Here is a 23279-nt window from a genome sequence, read left to right as displayed (position 1 = left end):
TTAAACTTTTAACTTAATTCAACAAGATCTCTTACAATTTCCAGGACAAATAAAATTACAAATAACAGAAAGAATCTTTATTTACAAGAATATGTTTTACAAGAAACTTGGAGACTATAAAAAAGTATGTCATATATACGTGTTTTACGAAATTTTTTAGAAATGCGTTTTCCCAAACTAAATAACGCAAAATATACGACGTATCTTTGAGCATCTTTTTATAGTAAAACTTATATTCATAAATTATATTTACTTAATAATTGTTCTAAATATTTTTCAGATTTTAAACTGATTTTCTCATGCTTCATCTTTATCAAAAAAAGTAGGATTTTCGCGAAGGCTCTGCGATTTGTATAGATTTGACGAGTTTTTCCTTAAATTATCGTCGCTCGTAGAATTCTTGCAAATAACGTTAGATCTGGATCTGGTAGGGATGCTAATGACTTCAGTCAACTGCATCGCCGTTCGGAATCTCAACTCCTGAAATCAACAATTGATAATATATATATATCATAGACCGCAGAATGCTTGCGTTGACATATACGCAAAGTGCGCAATCCATAATTTGTGCGAGAGAGCGTCAACGTCGAGACGGACGTCCGGCATAATTGAATCAATTCGCGTGACGCAGCTTTGGTTCCGAGCCAATTTAATTGCCCGCGCTGTCACACACAGTCCGATTTCGCGCATGCTATTCGCGAAAATTGAAAATATCGCTCAAAGGTACGATCCTTGCCGCACGTCGGCGCGGTGGTCCTTCAAATTTCGCGCAGAGAACAGTTATGCCATTTAGCTTCCAGCAGTTTTATTCTAGAGGTAAAATTTACTAGTTGCTATTTAATCTTCAAGTCCTTATATTTTCTATAAATTGTATCCGCGGATAACGATTTTAAATTTGCAGCAGTGCAAAATTCTGTTCTATTCAAAATATAGAATATTATGTAATCTTATATAATACAGATTATACATATAAGCATCTTATATAAAGCTCTTATATAAAGCAGAATTCAAAATTTTTGATAAAATATAAATTGATATTTTCTTTTCTTTTTTGATCTATCGCAGCAATATTTTTAATACATTTAAGTTATTAATCAATAAATATTAATAAAGTAAATTTGTTCAGCTTTTCGTCATGATTATATTCGGATGTTTAAATATATTTTTATTTAATCAAAAAATTTGTTTATTAATCTAAAAATTTAATTCTCTAAGATAGTATTGTTTAACTTTCGATTTTATCTACTAATAACATAATCTGAGATATAAATAAAAAAATTATAAATAAAAAAGATTATAAATTTAATCAATAAATTCGCAGAAATAGAATATATTTATAATTTATTATTGAGATCCAATTTATAAATATATTTTGTATATGTGTTATAAATGTGGTACGAAATTTTAATTTTTTTCTTTGTAAATATGAGTTTTTTGACTATTTAAAACGATTTTATTTTAACCCAAATTAGAAATGAGATTGAATAGGAAGTTACTGCGTCTGTAACTGACATCGAAAATTCACTAAGCGTTACGGAGAAGTATGTAATAGTTGGCGTAAACATGCATTTAACCATATATGTCACGTGAGCATCATGTAGCATAATAATTATGTACATGTATCGAAATAGAGATAATACAACATTTACTACGCATGACTGGCAAAGCCTGCCATAACGTAATGGGTAAACCCAAACGCGCGCTAATTGTGCAACGTTGCATTTATATGCGGTATTCCGTTTATGTACACTTTGTGCGATTCAAATAAGATATGTGTACCAGTTAAATATTGTCTACTTCAAAGGAGGTAACATTAATTTAAACGATCGAGAAATACATTAGAAATTTTGTATGAGAGTATGTTGCGCGCCTATAAAACTCGTATAACTTAATTATAAGACATCACAAGACACAATGTTCTAATTACATATTTTTTTATGTTCAATTTTCGCGAATAATTCAAAATTAATCGCGTCGATGAACAGCTTTATGGTTTTTCTACACATAGAGGAATAAAATTATCAGTGCATCCGATACTCTCATCGGTTTAGTGCTGTCTCAGTTGCATTGCATCCAATTGCAGTAGCAATCGCATTGCAGACTGCATCGATAGCAAGCGATCGAATGTAGTTCGTTGTAATTCGATCCCGAGACAACTCGATGCGGAGCATCAATTTAATTGACCACGTCATTATGCGACATCCAGCATGATATTATCAGCTCTAACTGAAAGAGCGCGAGAAGAGTTGTTTGATAGATCGATAATGTAAATGTTCTATTTCCATCAGATTTGCGTATTATCAGTGATTTCAGTGATACCATAAAAGGATCGATAATCCGATTCGCATGCTTTATTTTACCAACAGATTGATTTTGTCACATCTTATGTCAATACGAATATTAATTAATTTTGATATTCGGAATGTAACACGCACATCTGGAACTATTCCGGTCTATTGGAGTTTATATCCGCTTATCGTAGGAAGAGGAATTTGATTGTAGATATTTTCGTTCGGTATGCTTGTTTACAATCTGACAAAAGAACGTTTCTCACGCAGCATTGACTAAAGCTGTTTTTTAAATTTCCGGTGCTTTTTAAAATTCTATAGCAAAGCAGAAATATCTATCCGGTGCTTTTTAAAATTTTATAGTAAAGCAGAAATATGTATTTATCACTTATTTTATTTTATTTGTTTATAGTATTTTTTATATATTTAAAACTATATCATTCTAAATAATTTCGTTTTTATTAAAACAAATAGAAATTAAAATAACATTATCGCTTTTTATCGTATATCAGTTTTTTGTATATCACGTTATACAATTGATTAAGATCTAAATATCTCTTTAACGTCGTATTTTCTTCGGCAAAAATCAATACATTTAAAACGCTAAGAAAAATGTTTCTTTGTATGTATATGTGTGAACACTTACACAGTATAAGCGATTTATATAAATGTTTTTGTAAAAATAGAGTTTCAACAGATGCAGGTTATATAAAAATATCTGGCGTTATATTCACCAGATTTATTTTTGCAAGAGAAAAATGGCAAAATAGTGCTACACATAACGCGTGCCTTGTTATATTCGTTAAATTAATTACATTTCATAAAAGAACGTGAAGAGAGAAAAGAGAATAGTGAAATAAAGTTTAAACGAGAAACGTTTCAAAGTGAGGCGACGAGTATGCAAAAAAAGCTGCAATATATAAAGCAATTTCAATGAAAGATTAAAAGGTGGCAAAGAGACGCGTATGCGAATAGTATGCGATATTTTTTTATCTTCACTATAACAGTTTAATATAGCTGTAAATATTTTATTGTACTCGGAGTCGGTTTTAAAGTCCTTTAATATTAAACGAAGTACAAACTCTACAACAAGCTTCTTATGTTAAATGACGTCTACTTTAAATTCATCTTAAATATAAATCGTCGACGAAAGATCAATCAAGAATCTCATCATTTTTCAAGTTTGATTTACGACGAGAAAACCCTTTTGCGAGTTTCGCATAAAAATTTTCGTCTTTTTCCATGAATCAGCGTTTCCTAATTTCCCCCGAGGATCTCATTAGCGGAATGAAGTGCGTAAAGGTGAAAGGTAATAAACCGAGAGAGACGACCATTCGTAAAATGTCAAACGTCGCAATAGAGATTATGTTATCGTCCATGTTGCCGATTTTCAATGCCGGATTACATTTCAAAAATATAACGCGCAATTATTTGTACATTTTGTTGGCATTTCGAAACGAAAACGCAACCTTGTGGCCTTTGCTAATTTTACTGTGATTTAAAACAGAGAGAGAGGGAAAGAGAAAGAAAGAAAAGGATAGAGGGAAAAAGAGGGAAAGTAATAAAAATAACAAAACATTTCAAATCTCACTACCTTCCGTCTGTCCCTACGGGCGGAGTACAGCACCCAGATTATGTACAAGGCCATTATGATAGCGGGTACGCACACTCCCGCTATTGTGGACGCGTCTCGTAGAAGCAAATGATGCAGCCCGAGTAATGTAACTGCGAGAGCTGTTCCGCCCGCGACATACCTTCCGGTACGACGTCGTTCCTCCTGCCAACAGAAATATTCCATGCCCATATTTTTTTTGAACGCTTTTTCATGGATGAGAATTATCTCGCATTTATCTCGTTGTTCCCCAACATTTAGTTCATTAAATCGTCTGTTTTGTGTCATGATACATCTCATTTGTAGAAACAAACTACGTAGAAACATCGCCGTTTGACTTATAAATTCAACAGCATTTATGAAATTATTTACGTGAGAATTATTTTGAAGAAAATTGTTTCAAGTATTGCTTTATTCCTTCTATGTATATTTATTCAATTAACTCGAAATAAAATGAGAAATAGCACAAATTTAAAAGATTTCACAATCGAATTTTCGACATAAATATTTCTATTGAAAAATTCTTAGAGTGCTTTTAATAATGGAAAAATATGTTGAGAAAATCGCTGGAATAAATGTACAGGCACGAAAGAATTCCAGTTTTAAAAAAGCAACATTAATTTAAACGCTATTTATAACATTTACATTTATATATGTTCGTATGTGTATAAAATTAAATAACAAAATTAAATTTTATTTTAATCATCAGACCTCGTGTATATAAGCGCTTGATTACTTGCCCACTAGTAAACAATTAATGGCAACTATTTAAACGGTGAAATCTGCATTTCGGTTTCAAGCAGATGCGCAACGAAACAAATTACGCGGGCCCAGCTTCGAGCACGTTTAACCCAGAATTCATTTATTTCACGTCGCCGGTTTTACGTGTGGCATCTGCGAACGACAAGTGCGAAGGACGATCCGAAATAGGCGAGGGGCATGCACATTAAATACTGACGCGCGATTGCGTTCAAAGTGGCAGATCCATTTTCATTTCACGTACTCGCTCGCGTTATTGCGCACCCTTTAACGCCCTTTAATGTTTCGCGTTCTCTTTAACAAATCGCGCAGCCGTAACGGTTCACGTTTTATGTAAATCTAGCCTAGCGATATGTGCAAACATCTCTACTATCATATTCAAATTATGCTTCCGCCGGATGCAGATATGCCGAACAGAACAGAGATAACGCGAGCGTTTTACTTCCCCAAGGCGTACGAACAGAAACGATATCATCGCAGTTAGAATAGTCGTAATGGAAACGCCTATATATGTATGGCATAGAATCTAAACGCTTTGCCTTGATCGACCATTCGATGCGAAATTTGCTGCACGTAACCACACAAGATGATATTATCTCACAGTTATCGCAGTGGAATCGCTATCGTTAAAGATATTCGTGTGGAAAACCAACCGATCGCGTGAGAGTATTAAGATTGTCCCTCGATGAAATCTCCGATCTAAGCGGCATGGCACTGACGGTGATATAAAATTTTCACACAAAAGTGAATCAGTTTGATTATACGTAGCACAATCTGTCGCCGAGTCATAAGATTGATCTTTACTTTTTCTGATAAATCCTTTTTCTCTCTTTTGCTCTAGGTCTCTGAGTATTATATATTAAAAATAAAGAGCTGTAGTTTCAGAACTTTGTCCTTCATTACTCCTGTATTGAATATTTAGTTGTAAAAATTTAATAACACTTATAACTTTAGGTGTTAAAGAGATGCGAGATATAGAGAGAAAGTTTCTTCCTTTCCCGAGAATTTCCAAACAAGCTAACAAGCTGGAAAAATTTCACTATAAATGATATGCCATTAAGATATAAGAATTATGCTGGTAAGAGCAGCAAGTGAAGTTTGAATATCGCATTTAAAAAAGAAAAATACGCAAAATATATTGAAATAATTAAGAAAATCATCAAGAATTTATATTTTATAAAAAAATAATATTTGTGAATTGATGATGGTGATGAATTAAACTATTAAAATCGATAATTGACGAATGTTATAAAAAAATATTAATTGTTTTTATCGTATATTGTAAGCAAATACGTTTATCTCATAGCATTTTCAATTTTTTGCATTAAATTTTCGATCGAATTATTTTGCGAGATTATCTCTTTGTCATGTCATCTTAATTATACGCGAAAATCGACAAAAATTCAAATCGTTAAATCTCATATACAAAATCTCATTCAAATCGCAGTTGCGATTAATAATTTAACTACGTTATTTTCGTATTTTTATAATACGATTACATCGTTGAACAATTGTTACAGCCGAAATTAGTTCCCAGCGCTTTTAATTCTCGCTAATTGTGCGAGCTGTGGATAGCAGAATTTTATTCGCAGATTTATGAATGTTGTTAAGGTAGAATTAAAGCGGCCACGTTCGTGCAGCGCGGTGAGTTTCAAGTCGCGATTAATTAAACGAAAAAGGAGCCACCGAAGGGTGGTCGCTTTTTCCATCCGGAAAATATTCTGCCGAGTTAACGATCGCGTAACGTTCGTGCGAATTCCGTAATTCGCAATTAACCCGAATGAAACGCGAATAAAACCACCATACGTCATTGCACCGTGAAATTTCAATCGCGTTTTCGAGCTCGTCGATAAAAAGCTAATTATTGTTCGTATTCGTACACGATCAACGCACCAACACACGCGTTAACGCAAAAATATTCACTTCTCCAAAAAATGGATCGAGAGCGATCAGAGAGAGATAATCTCTCTGGCCAATAATCGCGCGATTCGCGAATCGACTTTGCGGAGAGACTTTACGTAGAAAGCTCGCTCACTCTCTCATCCGCTTCGAACGGGTTTATGTATCACCGGTTGTGGTTTCAAGAACGGCACAGCCTACGCATTTTACATTACTGGCACAATATAAGCCAGGCAGCGTGCTGGCATAATAAACAAAAAACACGATGAGCCAATACACCCACATACCGCCACCATAAATGATGGTGCGTTCAGCACGAGCAACGAATTGAAGAGCACGAAGTTTTTGCCAAAATTAGATTATCCTTTCTGTGGATGCTTTGCGGCTGCGTCCAGAGAACAACCGAGCTAGAAACCAGATACATTTGAAGAAATATCCTTAGCAGAAAAACAAGACTAAATATATTTGTCGATCAATATTGCAATTCAAGACAATCCTTAGAAAACTTCGTCTTTAATTTTGTTCCAAATAACATTGCTTCCGAAATTTGTTACAATAATCTAAAAATATTTTTTATATAATATTGTATTTTTTCGTCTAAGCATATAGCTTTCATACAGATAAATTTAATGACTGATAAAAATCAAGATTGTTCAAGCTTTAATGTCAATAAAATAACTAAATGCATGGTACTAATTGTATTAACTTATCTCTCGTAGAAATTTAAAAATCTTTGAATCTTTCTCTCAATATAATTTATTCCATCTCTGATGAGCGATTGTTCCACCATCAAAAGCTTTTCAGGAGTGGAATCCGTACATTATTTGTATATCCGTACATTATTTGTATATCCGTACATTATTTGTATATTTACATACATTACTTCTGTAATTTTAAGTTTTCGAATGTTATTTAAGGATCATCATTTCGACATTATACGTGCTGGCTTATCAAAAATATCAACCAATTTTTTTTAACTTCAAAAATTCTTTAATATTTCATGAAATATTGAGCTAAACTCGTTGATTTATCCTCGATTGATTTATGTTATTTAAGCTTCTTTTAAGAATCTCTAAACGACTTTTCTGATTTATGCCATCTAATTTAAGCATTCTGATTTAAGCTTTCTCTAAGAATATTCAAGATTCTTCTAATTATAATGGCTTCGTTCACACAGCTGTTTCCGTTTCTTTCTTATTTTCCTTCTTTTTCATCAATAGCATAAAGGGTAAAAGTCTTTTACGCATTCTACGCTTATCCTTAGGTGCGTATATAGAGTACGAATCGCACTAGCATACCAATCACAATAGAAATAATTGAGGCATAATCAATTCCGCTCACGTTCACGGTTTTCAATCGGACGGGGTCATTTGCCGAGGGAAAATAGTTCTCTCTAGGCACGTTACATTACGTTTATACACAATCGAAATGCTCACCACAATATAAATGACCTTAATAATTCTTCTTTGTGTAATTTGTAAGATCTGGTTGGTGAAAATCGACTATTTTCAATTAAAAGAGCAGAAAATACAGACCTGATTAATTATTCAGGAAATGAGAATTATTATAATAAAATATAAGAATAAATATAAGATCATAAAACTTTTTTCGTTATTTACATAATAAATTCACAGTGTTTGAGAAACTAAAGCTTATAGCAATATGTGTGTTATATTTACGGTAAAATCTGAAAATCAATGTGATTTTGTGCTATCATTTCTGCAATATGCAAAGACAGAGAAAACGCAATAATTTATAACTCTTAATATACAGGGTGTCCCAAAATTACGCTTGATATTTTAAAGGCAGATTCTCTGGCCAATTTAAAAACGATTTTTCCTCAGCGAAAATGTCGCGGCACTAATAGTTTTCGAGTTATAAACGATTGAAAATAAAGGGTTTTTCGCAAACTAAGGCTTATGGGAATAAAATATTAATAAAGTCACATTCTTTAGTTAATTTTAGGTAGAGTTTACTTTAATAGAATTTTAATTTAAGGCTTAGTTAGAGAAAGATACATGATGACAAAAATTGGGAATATGCAAAAAATAATGATCTCCCTCGACATTTTCGCTGAGGAAAAATCGTTTTTAAATTGGCCAGAGAATCTGCCTTTAAAATATCAAGCGGTAGTTTCGGGACACCCTGTATATGTATTCGAGAGACAATTGGGATTATTGGGATTCGGATTACTGTAAATTCGCAGCAGTTTGCATTGTGTTTAATTGAAGAATCAATTTTGATTAGAATTTGATTTTGTATTGATGGTTCTTGACAAAATCAAAATAAATGAATTATTCCCTTCTGAAACCATGAAAGGTAAATTTGCATAGTAGATTCCGGTGTGATTCATACATATAAAGTTCATGATTGTATCTATAATAAGATTATATTCCGTGTTTCTGCACACACATCTACATGATTGATTAGTTAAAGTTTCGCAGCAAAAACAAATTATCTTGCATTCTTGTTAATAATTCTTCACGAAGGGAGAGACACGAATGACTAGTTAAATGGTAAATGACTTCTATTAACGTTATGATCAAGCAACTTTGCAGAATTTCGTGCTCAAGTAGCTTCAGTAATTGCCACTGTTTGCCAAGTAGCTTCAGTAATTGCCACATTTTGCCACTTAGTTGAACTTTATTCGTGAAATCTCAAGCTTCGCACAAGTATAATTTTCACATACCGCATAATTTTAAGTTCCCAACGCTACAAAATCTTGAGAATCACGATTATATTTTTCATGTATCGCGTAACTTTCTGCATCAATCATCGACCTGCCTGCAATATGCAAAATGTTACAGACCTGCCTATCTACTTTTTTTCTTCAATATATTTTTTCTTCAAAAGTAATAATAAATAATTTTATGCTATAAACGATTAAAAATGCGCCATAAAAAAAAAGTTTTGGTCATTAAACTCTAAGTTATAAAAAGATATTTTTTTAATATAAAATAAGTAAGAGAGAGAGAGAGAGAGAGAGAGAGAGAGAGAGAGATTTTAATTACAACCTTAGTTGGCAAGATATTTAATGTTGAGTTACAATGTTATAATATCTGTTACATTTTCTTTAGAATAAGTTAAAACAAAGAGAACTGAATTCTAATTCATTAATATATATATATATATATATATATATATATACATATATATATTTATATTTATATAAAATTAAAATGGCTCTAAGTAAGTGGCTCTAAAACATTTTATATAAAATGTCCAAAAGTGTTGCAACAAATATAATGGAACTTTTATCGTAATACCACCTATGGTAATCAAGAAATACATCAAGAAATTTTCTAATATTGTATTTTCTTAAGGTTTGTAGGTAAGTAATCGCATATCGAATCCTTTTCATTATGAAACTATACCATTGTCTTGAAACGATCGCCTGCGACGACAATGGCGGATTAAAAACGTAATATCGACAGTCCAATCTAGTTTTACAGAAATCGTCCATTTTTACGAAAGAAGCAATTAAAAGAAAGGAACTGGGGGAAATTGGTTCGCGCTCGGATTGTCTTCGCCCACGGAAATACGTGCATTCAAGTTATCTCCTGGCATGACTGTCGGACCATGAATCGGCCGTACAGAGCACGAGATAATCTCTCCCAGTCTGATAAGCATCAGAAGATTAACGAAGCGTTTATTCGCCCAAAACAAATATCCACCAATAGTCACCGACGACATCAACTCAAAACTTGCGCGATTACAAACAGCGTTACAAACGTAAATTATGGAGCAATGTTCCCTGTCATATTGAAACAAAGTTTATCTCGGAATTGTTTCGCACATCATCAAGATGCATATATGATTATATAATGATATAATAATTTTCTAATATACAATTCCAATAAATTTTCAAAAACAGGAACAATTGTAATAAAATTTGTTTATTCAAGAAGTGGATTTTTAGTTAAATAGTAAGTTGGTATGATAAAAGTAAAAAAATAATAGGATAACAATTCCAAATTCTTTGAAACCGTTCTTGAAAACCGTTTATAAAGATATAATGATAAGTGAAAAATATATTTTCCGCCATCGGATTTCCTCTCATTCAAGAATAATGGCCTCGTTTATTTTACGATGGACAATATGCTTGGCTAAATTGCGAAACGTACGCTTTTTATCAGCTAATGCATCGTAAAACTGACATCGTTCTACAATCTTAGTGAAATTATTCTATAAACAAAATGTTTCTCTAAAGAAGAAAAGCCAGATATATTCTAGAGTAGTTGATTAATTGATACGTAATTATTCGAACGACGGAATGATGAATATGCATGTAATTAATACAATTTTACATATAATATTTCTTATAGTATTTACATGAACGTTTCTTTTTATTCAAATAGAAAGTTAAGAATGAAAATTTCTATTTAACTATTTAGTTATTTATAACTGACAATTCAATTCGATTGTTTTTCTGTTTAGAATTGGTATTATTTATAATAATCGTGCTTTGATGAATTTCTACTATGAAGAAAATAACAAAATATAAAATTTATATTGGCTCTTATTTAATCGATAATGCTGTGCGAATTTGAAATTCTAAAATCACGTAAATATATAATTTTTTATTTTACATAAATTTTGAAAATGTATTTTTAATTGAATAATATTTAATTATATATACATATATATAAAATATAAATTTATATATATTCACAATTATCGTATTTATTAACAATCAGTAATATGGCTTACTATAAACTGAATGCTTACTGCATGATAGCGGTATCTATCAAAGCAATCTTGCAGCTCCAAGTTATACCTCAGTCGATACGCGCGCACGTCGAACTTTTGTTACTTTATAAAAGCCACACCCCTTACACCGACAATCGGAATTAAACTGATTGTTCGCAAGACATTTTTATGTTAATTTTTATCTGCAATATTTAAAAGCTAGTACATAGATATAGATTGATAAGAATTTTATTATTATATCTTATACATAGATATATTACAAAGTTAATAATTAATGAAAATTTTTGCGCACGCTTGTATTGTATATTTTATACTATCAAATTATTATTTATTCATACATATTTAGAAATGGAAAAACTAATATACTACTGAATCAATAATAAACTCAATAATAGTAAATTATTCACACGCATAATGTCTATAAAATATTAAAATAGTAAATTTATTTATTAGCGATAATTTATAAAAACACATTACACAATACAATTTTATTTAACTTTATTTAAAATACAAGGGTATTTTTTCAAAATAATAAAATTACATTTTGATACTTTCGTTCAATTCGGCTACACGGAATTTATTGACATTTGATAATCAATTATTATCAGAAAGTTTCTTAACATTTCAGGCATTTCTCTTTAGCACGTATCTATGTACTATTTATTAAATATCGCCCTGTCAGCCAAACCCAGCTTGCCGTTTATGCCAACATAAGAATCATTAAGAAATATCCAGGTATTATTGCAATCGGTTATATTCCGTAAACGATTATTCGCACGTGAAAAAAAGGGACGTGAATCTCCTACGTAATCTACAGCGAGATCAGACTTACATAAACCGTCAATTACCGGCTTGGAGAAATCATGCAACGCAATGAAAACTTGATATCCTTGAAGGGAATGCAACAGGCGTATGTCATTATCTTACCCATTATAACGATAATAATTATCCTCTGTCCCCTCATTTTTCTTATAAGTCGACGACGACACGGACAGTGATACAAAACCAATACACGGCACGGATCAAAGAGGACGGGATCAAAGCTATACCGACGTCACTGTTCGTTGATCGCATCCGCTTTTCCACAGTCACTGAGAGGGAAAAACTTTAAGAGCGAAATTCTTTGCAAGACTGGCATGCAACTTTGCAGCTCTATTTAAATATTCATTCATAGAAGTTACATAAGATCAGATCAAAAATTACATTGATATCTTTAAATTCTGTGTGTGTGTGTGTGTGTGCATATTAAAATTAAAAATTGCGTCAGCTTTTCATTTATCCACTTTTAATGTCTATAAAAAAATTATGGAATTATAATATTCATAGTTACTATAATTTTTTCATAAAGTTTCTTAGTAACATGTAGCAATTTTTGAAAAATGAATATGCAGATATTTTAAAAGGATTATCCAAGCAATTTGCGATTTTGCTTAACTGAATTGCAAGCTGCTGTAAAAGCAGCTGAAATAATCGCCTTGTTCGCAGCCGATCTTGCATATTCGGTTTATCAGCACGAAGCACAAAATATTTCTCTTTGCGCCTTCTGCATACTTGTCTTCGTCTCTTTTCTTCTTTTCTCTCATAAAGTGAAAAGAGTCGACGATGCGAGCTGTCGCCTCCTCTTTTCATGGTAAACACATACATATGTTCGTACTAAAAATCATCAACAAGCATCTATTCATGTTTTCTTCATTCTCAATAACACGAACAGATACTCGTTGATAATTTCCTTGATTGAATGCTCCATTGTATGGAATTATTTTCAAAAATCTAATAAATTTCAATAACAAAATATCCCCAGAAATGTCGCTATCCTCAAATCATTATTTCTAATAAAAAAAATATTACAAAAACCACTTGGCAGCGAAAATATTCCATCGCCTGAATGTGAACATATAGAAAAGAACGTTAAAGATGCCTTCTCCCGTCATCTCTCGCGAACGCTAAAATCGCCGTTTTACGTCACGCCAACTCGTGATGTACTCCAATTTGCGGCACATGAATACCAGTTTATACAGGCACTCTTGGGACGTGAATTTACGGGCAGCATGCGCGCGGCTTGCCTACCCTATTCGAAAGCGAACTGAATTTTCGATATAAATCAGGTGAACTCCGAAAGACGTCGACGGAGATGCGCGAAGCGGCGGTATCCCGTCATTGTTTCGCTGCTCTTGCGAGGCGATGAATGAGACGGCCGCGAATGAAGTTAATCCGCATTCATAATCGACGCGTACAATACACGCGCGGACTTCTATGCAATGTGTGTGTGTGTGTGTGTGTGTGTGTGTGTATATGCACGACCTTAAAGGATCGTTCCTGTGAGCGACGCCATTCACGCGTTAATTCTCTCTTTCTTGCGTCCCTCTCTTTACTTCCCTTAGCCCGCACCGGTACCTGAATGCGACCGGAAGTCCTTTCACGCGTCCCGATTTTGTCATCTCGTCGAAAGAAAGACCCCCTGCGAGCTTCAATCTGCTTTTCAATCTCTATGAAGCAAGAGCGAGCGAACGGATTTTTAATTTTTTAATTTTTTTACTTATCGTTATAGACCGATGAACTTTGTCAAATTAAGTGATATATCTAGAAATATAAAGAAATATAAAATGCAATCGAAATTATTGTTAATATTTGAAAAAAAGTTCAATAACTTTTAATCTTTCAAAAAATTTATATGCTGTTATAGCACTTCTTAGTGGACGCATTTTTTATTTTTGTCAATTCTACAGCTATTGCAATGTTACCATAAACAATGCACGTCGAAAATACTTGAAATATTTATTTCTATGGACGTCGAAAATATTCGAAATATTTATTTCTATGAATAGATTCTCTCTGATAATAGAGACAGCTCTTCAATCTTTATGAAGCGAAAAAACGGATTTTTAATATAATTGTTTTATTTAAACTGATGAACTTTGTCGAATTAAATGATATATAGAAATATAAAAAATATAAAATACAATCGAAATTATTGTTAATATTTATAAAAGATTTAATAACGTTTAATCTTTAAAAAAAATTACATGCTGCTATAGCATCTTTAGTCTTGAAAGCACTTTTTTATTCATATCGATTCTGCAGCAATGTTACCATAAACAACACATGTCGAAAATATTCGGAATATTTATTTCTACGAATAGACTAACAATAGAAACAGCGAAGCATAGTTCTGCATACTTTGTATGTGTAATTCAACTAGCAACTCGGTTTACATTTTAAGAACGTTCAAGATGAACTCTGCTTCTTGGATCGCTGCACTCAGCAGTCACATAAACATTGGTCTGCAGCTGCGGCTTATAATCCTTTCTTCGTAGCATCGTAACAGTATCACGTACCATATATATTTCGTCTTCTCTGCATGATTCTTCTCAGCACTAAATAATTTTCCGTCAAACATTTTTTAAAAGGAATGAATAAAGCTCTTCTCTTTCCTCAGACAATATTAAATTATATTATTCTCTGTTATTATTTTAAAATAATATATATTTTTAAATGTACATATATTTATAACAAAAAATTGTACATATATATTATTTAAAAATATATTTAAAATTATTATTATTATTATTTAAAAATATATTTAAAATAAATTAAAAATATGACATATAAATCTTGTTTTTGGCGCGTTGGCTCTAATTATTCCGTCCCCAAAATGTTTTCCCATCGGCTACCGTAACAATCGCGCACATTGTTCTAAAGATACATCACTTTCTACAACCGTCCGCTTTTAATTAGCAGGTATCGCACGCGAGAGCGATTTCAATCTGCGGCGACTCGTGGCGGATATTCGAAATGGCCTTGCGCCACGGAGGGACAAGCATCATCGTGTTCGTGCATCTGTGAACCGATTATGCTACAGTCTCAATGGACACGGCAGCTATTCGTGTCTCGAATTAATTCTAACTGATCGAATTAGGGGGAACGAAGAGACGCTCGTTGAAATCATATAATAAAGGTCTGTTCTCCACTTACATTTTTCATGACGAGCTCGCACGTGTCGTCATTTTCATAAACGCTTCGTAATCTCGATTGATTTAGAAGGCGGAAGAGGAATAAAAGCCTTTGTGATAAAAGAATATAATCTAATATAATCCATTACTTATCATATGTATAACAGAAATACTTGTCGAGACTTGTTTTGATAATCTTTCTTCACGTTCATAGATTAGACGTATCGTGATAAGCAAGACAAATCGCCCGGTTTCGTTTGTCGGCAACTCTATTCTTTATTACATCACTGTTTCGATAACGAGAAGAAAACAGGATAACGATACATTCTCGTTTGATGCATCGTGAATATTAGCAACCCGATTGAATCTCAGTTTCATCGTACATTGCAGACGATGATATCGAAAATGCGCTATATGATTCATGTGGAGTAAATAAAACGACCGCAAGATATTCCAAGTAAAGGCGATTGATCAACTTCGAGTAATAACCATATTTATCTTTTGTTCGCTATCGATAGAAAAGGCCCACGAAATATCTCATATCTGTAGATATGAGAGAAACAAAAATAGAATAACGGAAGAGGAAGAAGATTCTTGTGTATCGTCAAGTATCGACCCACGAGGCCTGACGCAGCGTTAGGAAAAACCAAAAACGAATCAGTTTTTATAAATCAAGTTCTTTTCTCCCACGTATCCATTATTATATTCAGAAATACTAATTTTCAGACACTAGATCGCTATGTAATCGCTTAAAAGAATATAATATAATAAAGTCGGCTCACGTATATCACTTGATATCATACCAATAATTCGAAAAATTTGATTGCAAAAAATAAAATCTAAAGATAAAACTTATCCGAAGGTTTCTTTTCAATTAATAAATACGTTTATTGATAGGAATAGTTAAAAGCCCCAACTCTTTGCTCTATTACTTTACTATAAATGTGAAAGACAGAGCAATGTTATTTTCGGTTTCGCGTACACGTCATTTCCAGAATCCAATAAAATTGTGTCATTGCGGATTACTCATCGATGAAGAACAGCAGGACGTAAAACTCCTGAGCACTAAAAGTTGTAATAAAAGTCACGCACCCCGCGGATTATCGTCCCTTCGAAAATAATACATCCCTTACGAATATTTTCTGCAATCGCATTAATTGTGAGAAAGTTTAGGACATTATTTTTTTGTATCTAGTACAATAATATACTATACATATATAACATATAAGATAAAAAACAAAAATTATTAAAAATTATTACGTAATATTATTGTAAAACTTTTGGCAAGAGAAAGAGAAAATAATATTCTTTTTCGTTCTCATGCAGTCTTGTGGAAAAATCAAATGTCAATGACCTCAAAATATACACTAGAAAATTCTCATCATTATCGTAGAGACGCATCTGCTTCCAAAGCATCGTCGATCAACTAGAATCTAGCCGAGGGGAAAACCACCCCACGAGATTGTCGTATAGGCCCCATAACGATAGAAGGCGCGCATATTCGGAACATTATACGACGGATATCCCCGAAACTCCGTGGATTGGCGACGCGTTACTCATCCTACCAAATTACATCAGTAATCCCAGAGCGCCGTCAGCATTTACATAAAAATAATTAAACGCTTCCCTATACGATCTAAAGTTTGAGAAATTATTATTGTAAGATGAAAGACAATAAAACATAGCAAATCTATGATATATAATATATATTATATATTATATATATATTATATATATATATATATATATATATATATATATATATCTGAATTATTTAAAAAATAGTAATTAAATAAAACATTGTATATATTTAAAAGTTAAGTATTCTCTAAAACTAAGTTTGTTAAAACGTCAAGGATTTATTATTTCTAAAATTATCAATAATAAAATGTTGCTCTTGTATTAACCTTTCTTTTAATATTTACAATATAAGTTAATAAATATTATCAACAAATATTCAAGATCATGTATTATGCAGTAATCAAAAAAACTATCGATCGTTACGCATCGTTTACAATTGCATCTAGTTGAGTTTATCAACTACTGTCGTCGATGAAATTTATGATACACATCGGATATTTTTATGATGACAACGAATGAATATCTATCGATCGATTTTCAAAGCAATACAATAAAGACATATCATACTTGGCATTTTATTTAGCGACCCAGACATCATTAACCAAAGTCAAGTCAAGTCAATAAATTCATATCAGCTGCTTTCATAATAAAGTATGGCGCTATTGAAAATTAAGGCACAATTGTGTACATGTTATGCAAAAATTTATATTGATGACATACGAATTTTGTCGGTTGGCGATTAAAAAAGATTCAATTTTTTTTCTTATCGAAAACTAAACAGATAATTTAAAAAATTGATAATAAAGTACACAATAAAATGCGACAAGAAAAGATTTTCTATATATTTTTGTTTCGACTTGGGATACAATTGATCATTGTCCTTTTGAAAAATTGAAATTTTATTCTACATTTTTTTTTTATTTATTCAAGTAAAACTTGTACATTTATTTTCCTTTTTGATCATTTTTGTCTACATATGTGTAGACAATATAAATATATAAAACTTATATAATTTTTATACATTTATCTTATATAAAATGTGAAATATACTGTTACATATATGTATACGTATACTGTTATATCTTATATACATATCCTACAATTATACTATCTTTAATTATACTATATAATTATATTATATTATATTGCATAATAATATTTAATTATACTATATAATATTACTTAATTATATAATAATAGATAGTATGATATACATTTATAAATATTATTATCTTGTTTTATCGTGAAATAATAAAGAAACTCGTCAAAGTGTACGTCAAAGTGTAATAGTATGTCTACTTACATTAACGCAGTAAAAATTACTTCATTCTATGTGTGACTTTTAATTATAATTAATTTTTAATATGAGTGATATCACAGTAAAAAAGTTATTCAGCTTAATGATATTAATGATATTAATATTATGATTGTATTTTAGGAGGATGATACTATACCTATATTTGATATAAATTTAATTGTTTTAAAACTTAAAGAAGTCGTGAAACTATATCGATTATTAAAACTATAATTACATTAATGAAAATGTTATATATCACTCTTTGTTTGATAAATGTTTTTGTAGATTTTTAGAAAAGTAATAATTAAAGATCAGAATAAATAATTAAAGATATGCACAGTCTTCGAATACGTTTAAGTATCTCGTTAAGTTTGTTATGAACAATTATTATGAAAGTTATGTTAGTTATATAAGAATAAAATATCGAATACCAATTTTTAATCCAAGACCGTACGAAACTCACAAAATGTACATAATTGTACATTATGTACAATTTTATTATATAAGATCTATATTTTAAAAAAGTGTTAGAAAATTAATATTTATTTCGTTTAAGCGCAAATCCCACTCGATCGTTCTCCATATCAAACTCGATGTAAAAACGACCAATAAATACAACGCCTAGAAGCCAATTGAATTCTTTAAAGTCATAACCCAAGAAACTGCTTCTACATGAAGTATTACCTTTATCTGGGAACTGTACAGAAATAAATATATAATGTAAATTTCTTTTATATAAACTTAAATAATTTAAATAATTTACCTATAACACTCACCTGAATGATGTAATCTTTACCGGTAAGATTGAATGTCTTACCACCCAAAATAAAACGGATTGTAGGTAACTCAGGAATTCGATTGCAATTCACCTTTAAATAAAAGATAATATCAAATTAATAATTAATAATATTTAATAAACATATTAAGTACGTTCAACTGAAATGTGGATTAATGTCGTTGTTTCATAGAAGTTTATGTTTCATTTGAACGTACCTAATATTTATTTTTATCGCTATTTATTTTTACCAATTTTTTATAATTTTTTTTATCAAAGGCTACGTCCTTTGTGAAACATGATCGTTTACTTACTCTTTCCATTCCATCAACATTAGTAGTTCCAATAAGTTCGTTAATAGTTTTGACATCTGATGTTGGTCCATATGTTTCCCCCATACCTGTATCAGCAATAGCTTGACAACTACTCTGGCACAGACTGATATTCTTTATCTGAATCCTATAAAGCGATAACATTGGCTGCGTTCAGCAGAAAAAGCTGCTTTGCAACTGTTGTAAAATTCGTGAGCCTGATTGGTGTATGCTCTTCATTTTGACTGAATCTAAGAGCATACACCAATCAGATTCACGAATTTTACAACAGTTGCAAAGCAGCTTTTCCTGCTGAACGCAGCCATTAATGTCAATTTGTTGAAACATGATTAACATAATTTAAAAAATAACATACTTGTCCATGGTAAATTGCCAGAATCCTTTGTGAGTAACAGGAACATACGTAAAATTACCGTCATAATGAGCAGGATCGGAACCACCCAATATAAACTTACCACTTAACTCGGCTGAAAGGTCTCTACACAAATTGCATAATTTTATCGTGATATGTATGTGTGTGTGTGATAATTAAGATTAAATTAAATCGAATGTATAAATATAAATATTATTTTAATTTTAAAAAATTATAATAACATATAAATAATAAATTTAATTTATGTGTTAATATTAATAAATAAATATTAATATACATACAAATATAATTGTATGTATATATTTATTAAGAACTTTTATTTAGAGATATGCATTGTTCATAAGTAGAGAAGATATGTACCTATTTAGATAAAAACTGAAAATGTGTGATGACACTAAACCTTGATTAACCATGTTGTCAAAGACGGGTGTTATATTATTGTCAGATATATTGAAATAAGCCAAGCCCAAGATACCATCAAATGGTGCAGGAAGAAATAATTCTTCGTTTGACATATTAGTTAGTTCTGTAAATGTTTGATTTTGAACATTGAGGCCGGCAATCTATAATAAAATTGGTAATGAAATAATATATCGTCATTTTTTTTGCCGCACAAAAACAATATGATTACTTAAGAAATATTTAAACTATGATTATAATTGCAACTAAATTGGATTGTTGATTTAATGATAACTTACATTTACTATATCAGTAGATGTGAGTCCATCTATAATGCTACTGAAGTATTTTATATGAATCAGAGTATTGTTTGCTATATACGTGTTGGATGCTGTACTATTATATTGATTATGTATTACTGTAAAGCATATTTAGTAATATCACAAATTAACGATATTAGAAAGATTTTAAAAATATATACATATAGAGAGAGGTATTGTCTTATTAATTTATAATAAATATATAATCTTCTTTTATAAATCGATTATATATGTAAATATGTTTGTCGAATTAACTCTTGAATCATCTTTGTTTGTTAAAGTTTGTTTGTATCTTGAGAGAGGAAATGTGATAAATTGTTTAAATTAATTTATGTATGCAAATTCCAAAGTTTGCCTTTGTAATATTTACTATATAATATTAAATATTAAATTCGTGTCTGTGTTCAATTTTTTAAATATCCCAAGATTATACTTGAAAAATACGATCGTAGATAGAATATATATATATATATATTATTGCGTATATGTATATACAAATAAATTACTTACAACAAGCAGTGAGGTTGCATTTTTTAGATGGTATCCAAAGATTTGCAGAACCAGTATCAAATACTACTTTAAATTCTTGCGGCGGAGTTCCAATGGTAATAACGCCATAATAATTTATGTTCTGATAATTGGACAAAATTACTGAAGGAAGTTCTTGCAAGTTAGTGCCAACTTTTGTCAAAGATGGTGAAATGGAATCCATCTTGTGCAATAAAAACCTTGAAATAACATAAAGAATATACATATATATATAAACTTGCAACCATATATATAAAATGTAAATATTTGATATGACTAACAGATATTTCAAATTTAAATATCTCAGAAATCAACTATATAACTTACATATTTATATAAGTACGTTACACATTTAAATATAAATATATCAGAAACGTTTATTAACTCAATGATTTTTCTTTATATTTCATGATCGTCATATTGCATATATATCTCTATCAACTATTAAAAATACAGAGAATGTCAAAAAAATAAAGAATACAAAGCAACTCGTTATACCTATAGGTGATTTGCTAACGCGTGAAAAAATAGTAAACAATTAGATTATTTTGATGACCTCACGATATTTACGTTTACGGTCGCCGTTTAAGTGTAGATAAAAGCAAGATGGACAAAAGCGAACGTTACGAAAGAACAAAGAGAGAGAGAGAGTTACTTTTTCAAAAATATTCTTTTCTTATCTACTCTTTAAGTAATAAATAAAAATATACCATATATTTTAACCAAAGAAATTTCATCTAATTTATATGGAAGCATTGATTGCATTTGTACAAGCCACTTGTTTAATCCAAGAAATCATGGGATTACGAGAAAAAATCGATCTCAATAATTTCGATATTTAACATACCAATATATAATACAAAATATATACTGACCTGTGCAACTGCGCGTCAGTCGTCACAAAGAGCAGTGTCACTATCACAAATAGGCGAAACATATTTCTGAATTTATTTACTACTGAAGTCTCGATTCATGAAAATTTGAACGACGAGTTTCTTTCGTCACTTTATGATCGAACACACAGAAAAATAAAGTGTTGTCGTTCGTCACTAACACTCCTCTTAATAATGTATCAGTTTCGAAAGCGTTTATATATACGATCGTGCGTGCCCCTATGTTGAATGCTTGAACAGGGAGAAAACGCGTGAAAGATTCGAAAAACCTTGATAGATTTCCATCAATCAATTTAATTTAAATATATCATATTTTGCATGATCGTGTATCCTTAAATAAGAACGTTTATTTACATAAATTCATGATTGATAATAAAAAACAATTCTTTCGAAAAAATACATTGTTTATATCGATTAGATAGACAATCATGCATTATTAACTTTACAATAGAGAATTTTCAAAAAATAGTATTTAAGAAAAATTCAATTTGGAGTGTAATTATCAAGATATTTAACATCAAAAATTGATGAATTTTAATTTATAATAAATTGACAAGTTATGAATTCTTAAATTTTATCATAAAAAGATCATAATAAATTCTATCGAAAAAATCGTAAAATGATATATAAAAACAAAAATTAATTTAATACATTCATCTTTGAAGTCTAAAGGAATTCTGAAGGGATTCTAAAACTAATTATAATGGCATTGACAAATTAAGAGAAAGAAGAAATAGGGGAGATAAGAATATCATATGTACAGAGAAAAACTAGCACGTTGAATTGTTCATCAAGAATCGTCGAAAACGAGATCGTTCGGATCGAAATTTATTTCAGAAAAGATACAGAAGGGACCCTGGAGATTTGCGCAATATGATGGCGTAAGGGAGTTCCACGCATCTCGTGTACATGCGTTTAACGTGCACAGGGACGCGCGAGAACATCCATCTATACCAGCATGGTGCACCGCGATCACGATACGCAGCTGATCTCCGCTCTTCCGTGTCGGGTCGACACGCTTTTCGAGCAGCCCGGTGGCGGGATTCGACGGGAATTTCTAAGAGGGTGTTTGGGAATAAGGGTAACCTGGAAGACGAGGGACAAAAATAGGGTTCTACAAGATTCGAACGACACTACTCGAGTGGATAACGTTATAGTGCGCGACTCAACCGAAGGCACAAGAGTAGTTGAGAAATGTGAGAAGCAACGTGAAAGGTTGTTTCAGATTTAACAAATCTAGAACAAACGTTTGATCGTTTACTTTTCATAAGAAATATCGATCAATTAAGAACTTTTTTGTTACGCATGATATATTTTTCTGTTTATTATTTTTTCGGAATATGAAATATCGAAAATAAATATTGAAAACTATTTCATTAAATTAACTGTTGCTGTTTTATTACAAATATTTTTAAACTTTAATTAATAAACTAAAATAAGAGAAAAATAATGTCTTTAATTAATATACAATTATGTGTACGCGAGAAAAATATTTTCATATGTAAATAAATTTATAGATAAAAATATGTATATACCGCGTCTCTTCTTTTATGCGTGCCTGCG

The 23279-nt window shown here is 31.1% G+C and overlaps 2 protein-coding genes across 5 annotated transcripts; both read right to left on the bottom strand.

Moving 5' to 3' along the window:
• On the bottom strand, window positions 1–6744 carry LOC145971683 (uncharacterized). 3 transcript variants are annotated; one of them, XM_083099608.1, is made up of 4 exons: window positions 6695–6744; window positions 5313–5564; window positions 3883–4065; window positions 1–480 (listed from the first exon to the last, which is right to left on the bottom strand). In XM_083099608.1, exons 2-4 carry the CDS (start codon window positions 5367–5369, stop codon window positions 298–300), a joined length of 423 nt encoding a protein of 140 aa, XP_082955734.1. In that variant the 5' UTR covers window positions 5370–5564; window positions 6695–6744; the 3' UTR covers window positions 1–297. The 3 variants fall into 3 exon arrangements, with proteins under 3 accessions (XP_082955734.1, XP_082955735.1, XP_082955733.1); XM_083099609.1 differs by lacking the exon at window positions 6695–6744 and having other exon boundaries at window positions 5313–5654; XM_083099607.1 differs by lacking the exons at window positions 5313–5564; window positions 6695–6744 and having other exon boundaries at window positions 3883–4599.
• Window positions 6745–18015: 11271 nt separating this feature from the next.
• Window positions 18016–21945, bottom strand: LOC145971482 (lysosomal aspartic protease-like). Of its 2 annotated transcripts, XM_083099187.1 has the most exons (9): window positions 21699–21945; window positions 20806–21023; window positions 20275–20393; window positions 19937–20139; window positions 19559–19681; window positions 19186–19330; window positions 18873–18965; window positions 18781–18793; window positions 18016–18717 (listed from the first exon to the last, which is right to left on the bottom strand). In XM_083099187.1, the coding sequence occupies exons 1-9, from the start codon at window positions 21758–21760 to the stop codon at window positions 18632–18634; spliced, it is 1062 nt and encodes a 353-aa protein (XP_082955313.1). In that variant the 5' UTR covers window positions 21761–21945; the 3' UTR covers window positions 18016–18631. The 2 variants fall into 2 exon arrangements, with proteins under 2 accessions (XP_082955313.1, XP_082955312.1); XM_083099186.1 differs by having other exon boundaries at window positions 18016–18793.
• Between the last annotated feature and the right edge of the window lie 1334 nt (window positions 21946–23279).

Source organism: Camponotus vicinus, unplaced genomic scaffold (genome assembly GCF_025532165.1).
Source record: "Camponotus vicinus isolate PSW18456_S1 unplaced genomic scaffold, iyCamVici1.0 SCAF_5, whole genome shotgun sequence".
Taxonomy (NCBI): Eukaryota; Metazoa; Arthropoda; class Insecta; order Hymenoptera; family Formicidae; genus Camponotus; species Camponotus vicinus.
Note: the sequence above shows the minus strand (reverse complement) of the source record. Positions and strands in the feature narration are given on the sequence as shown.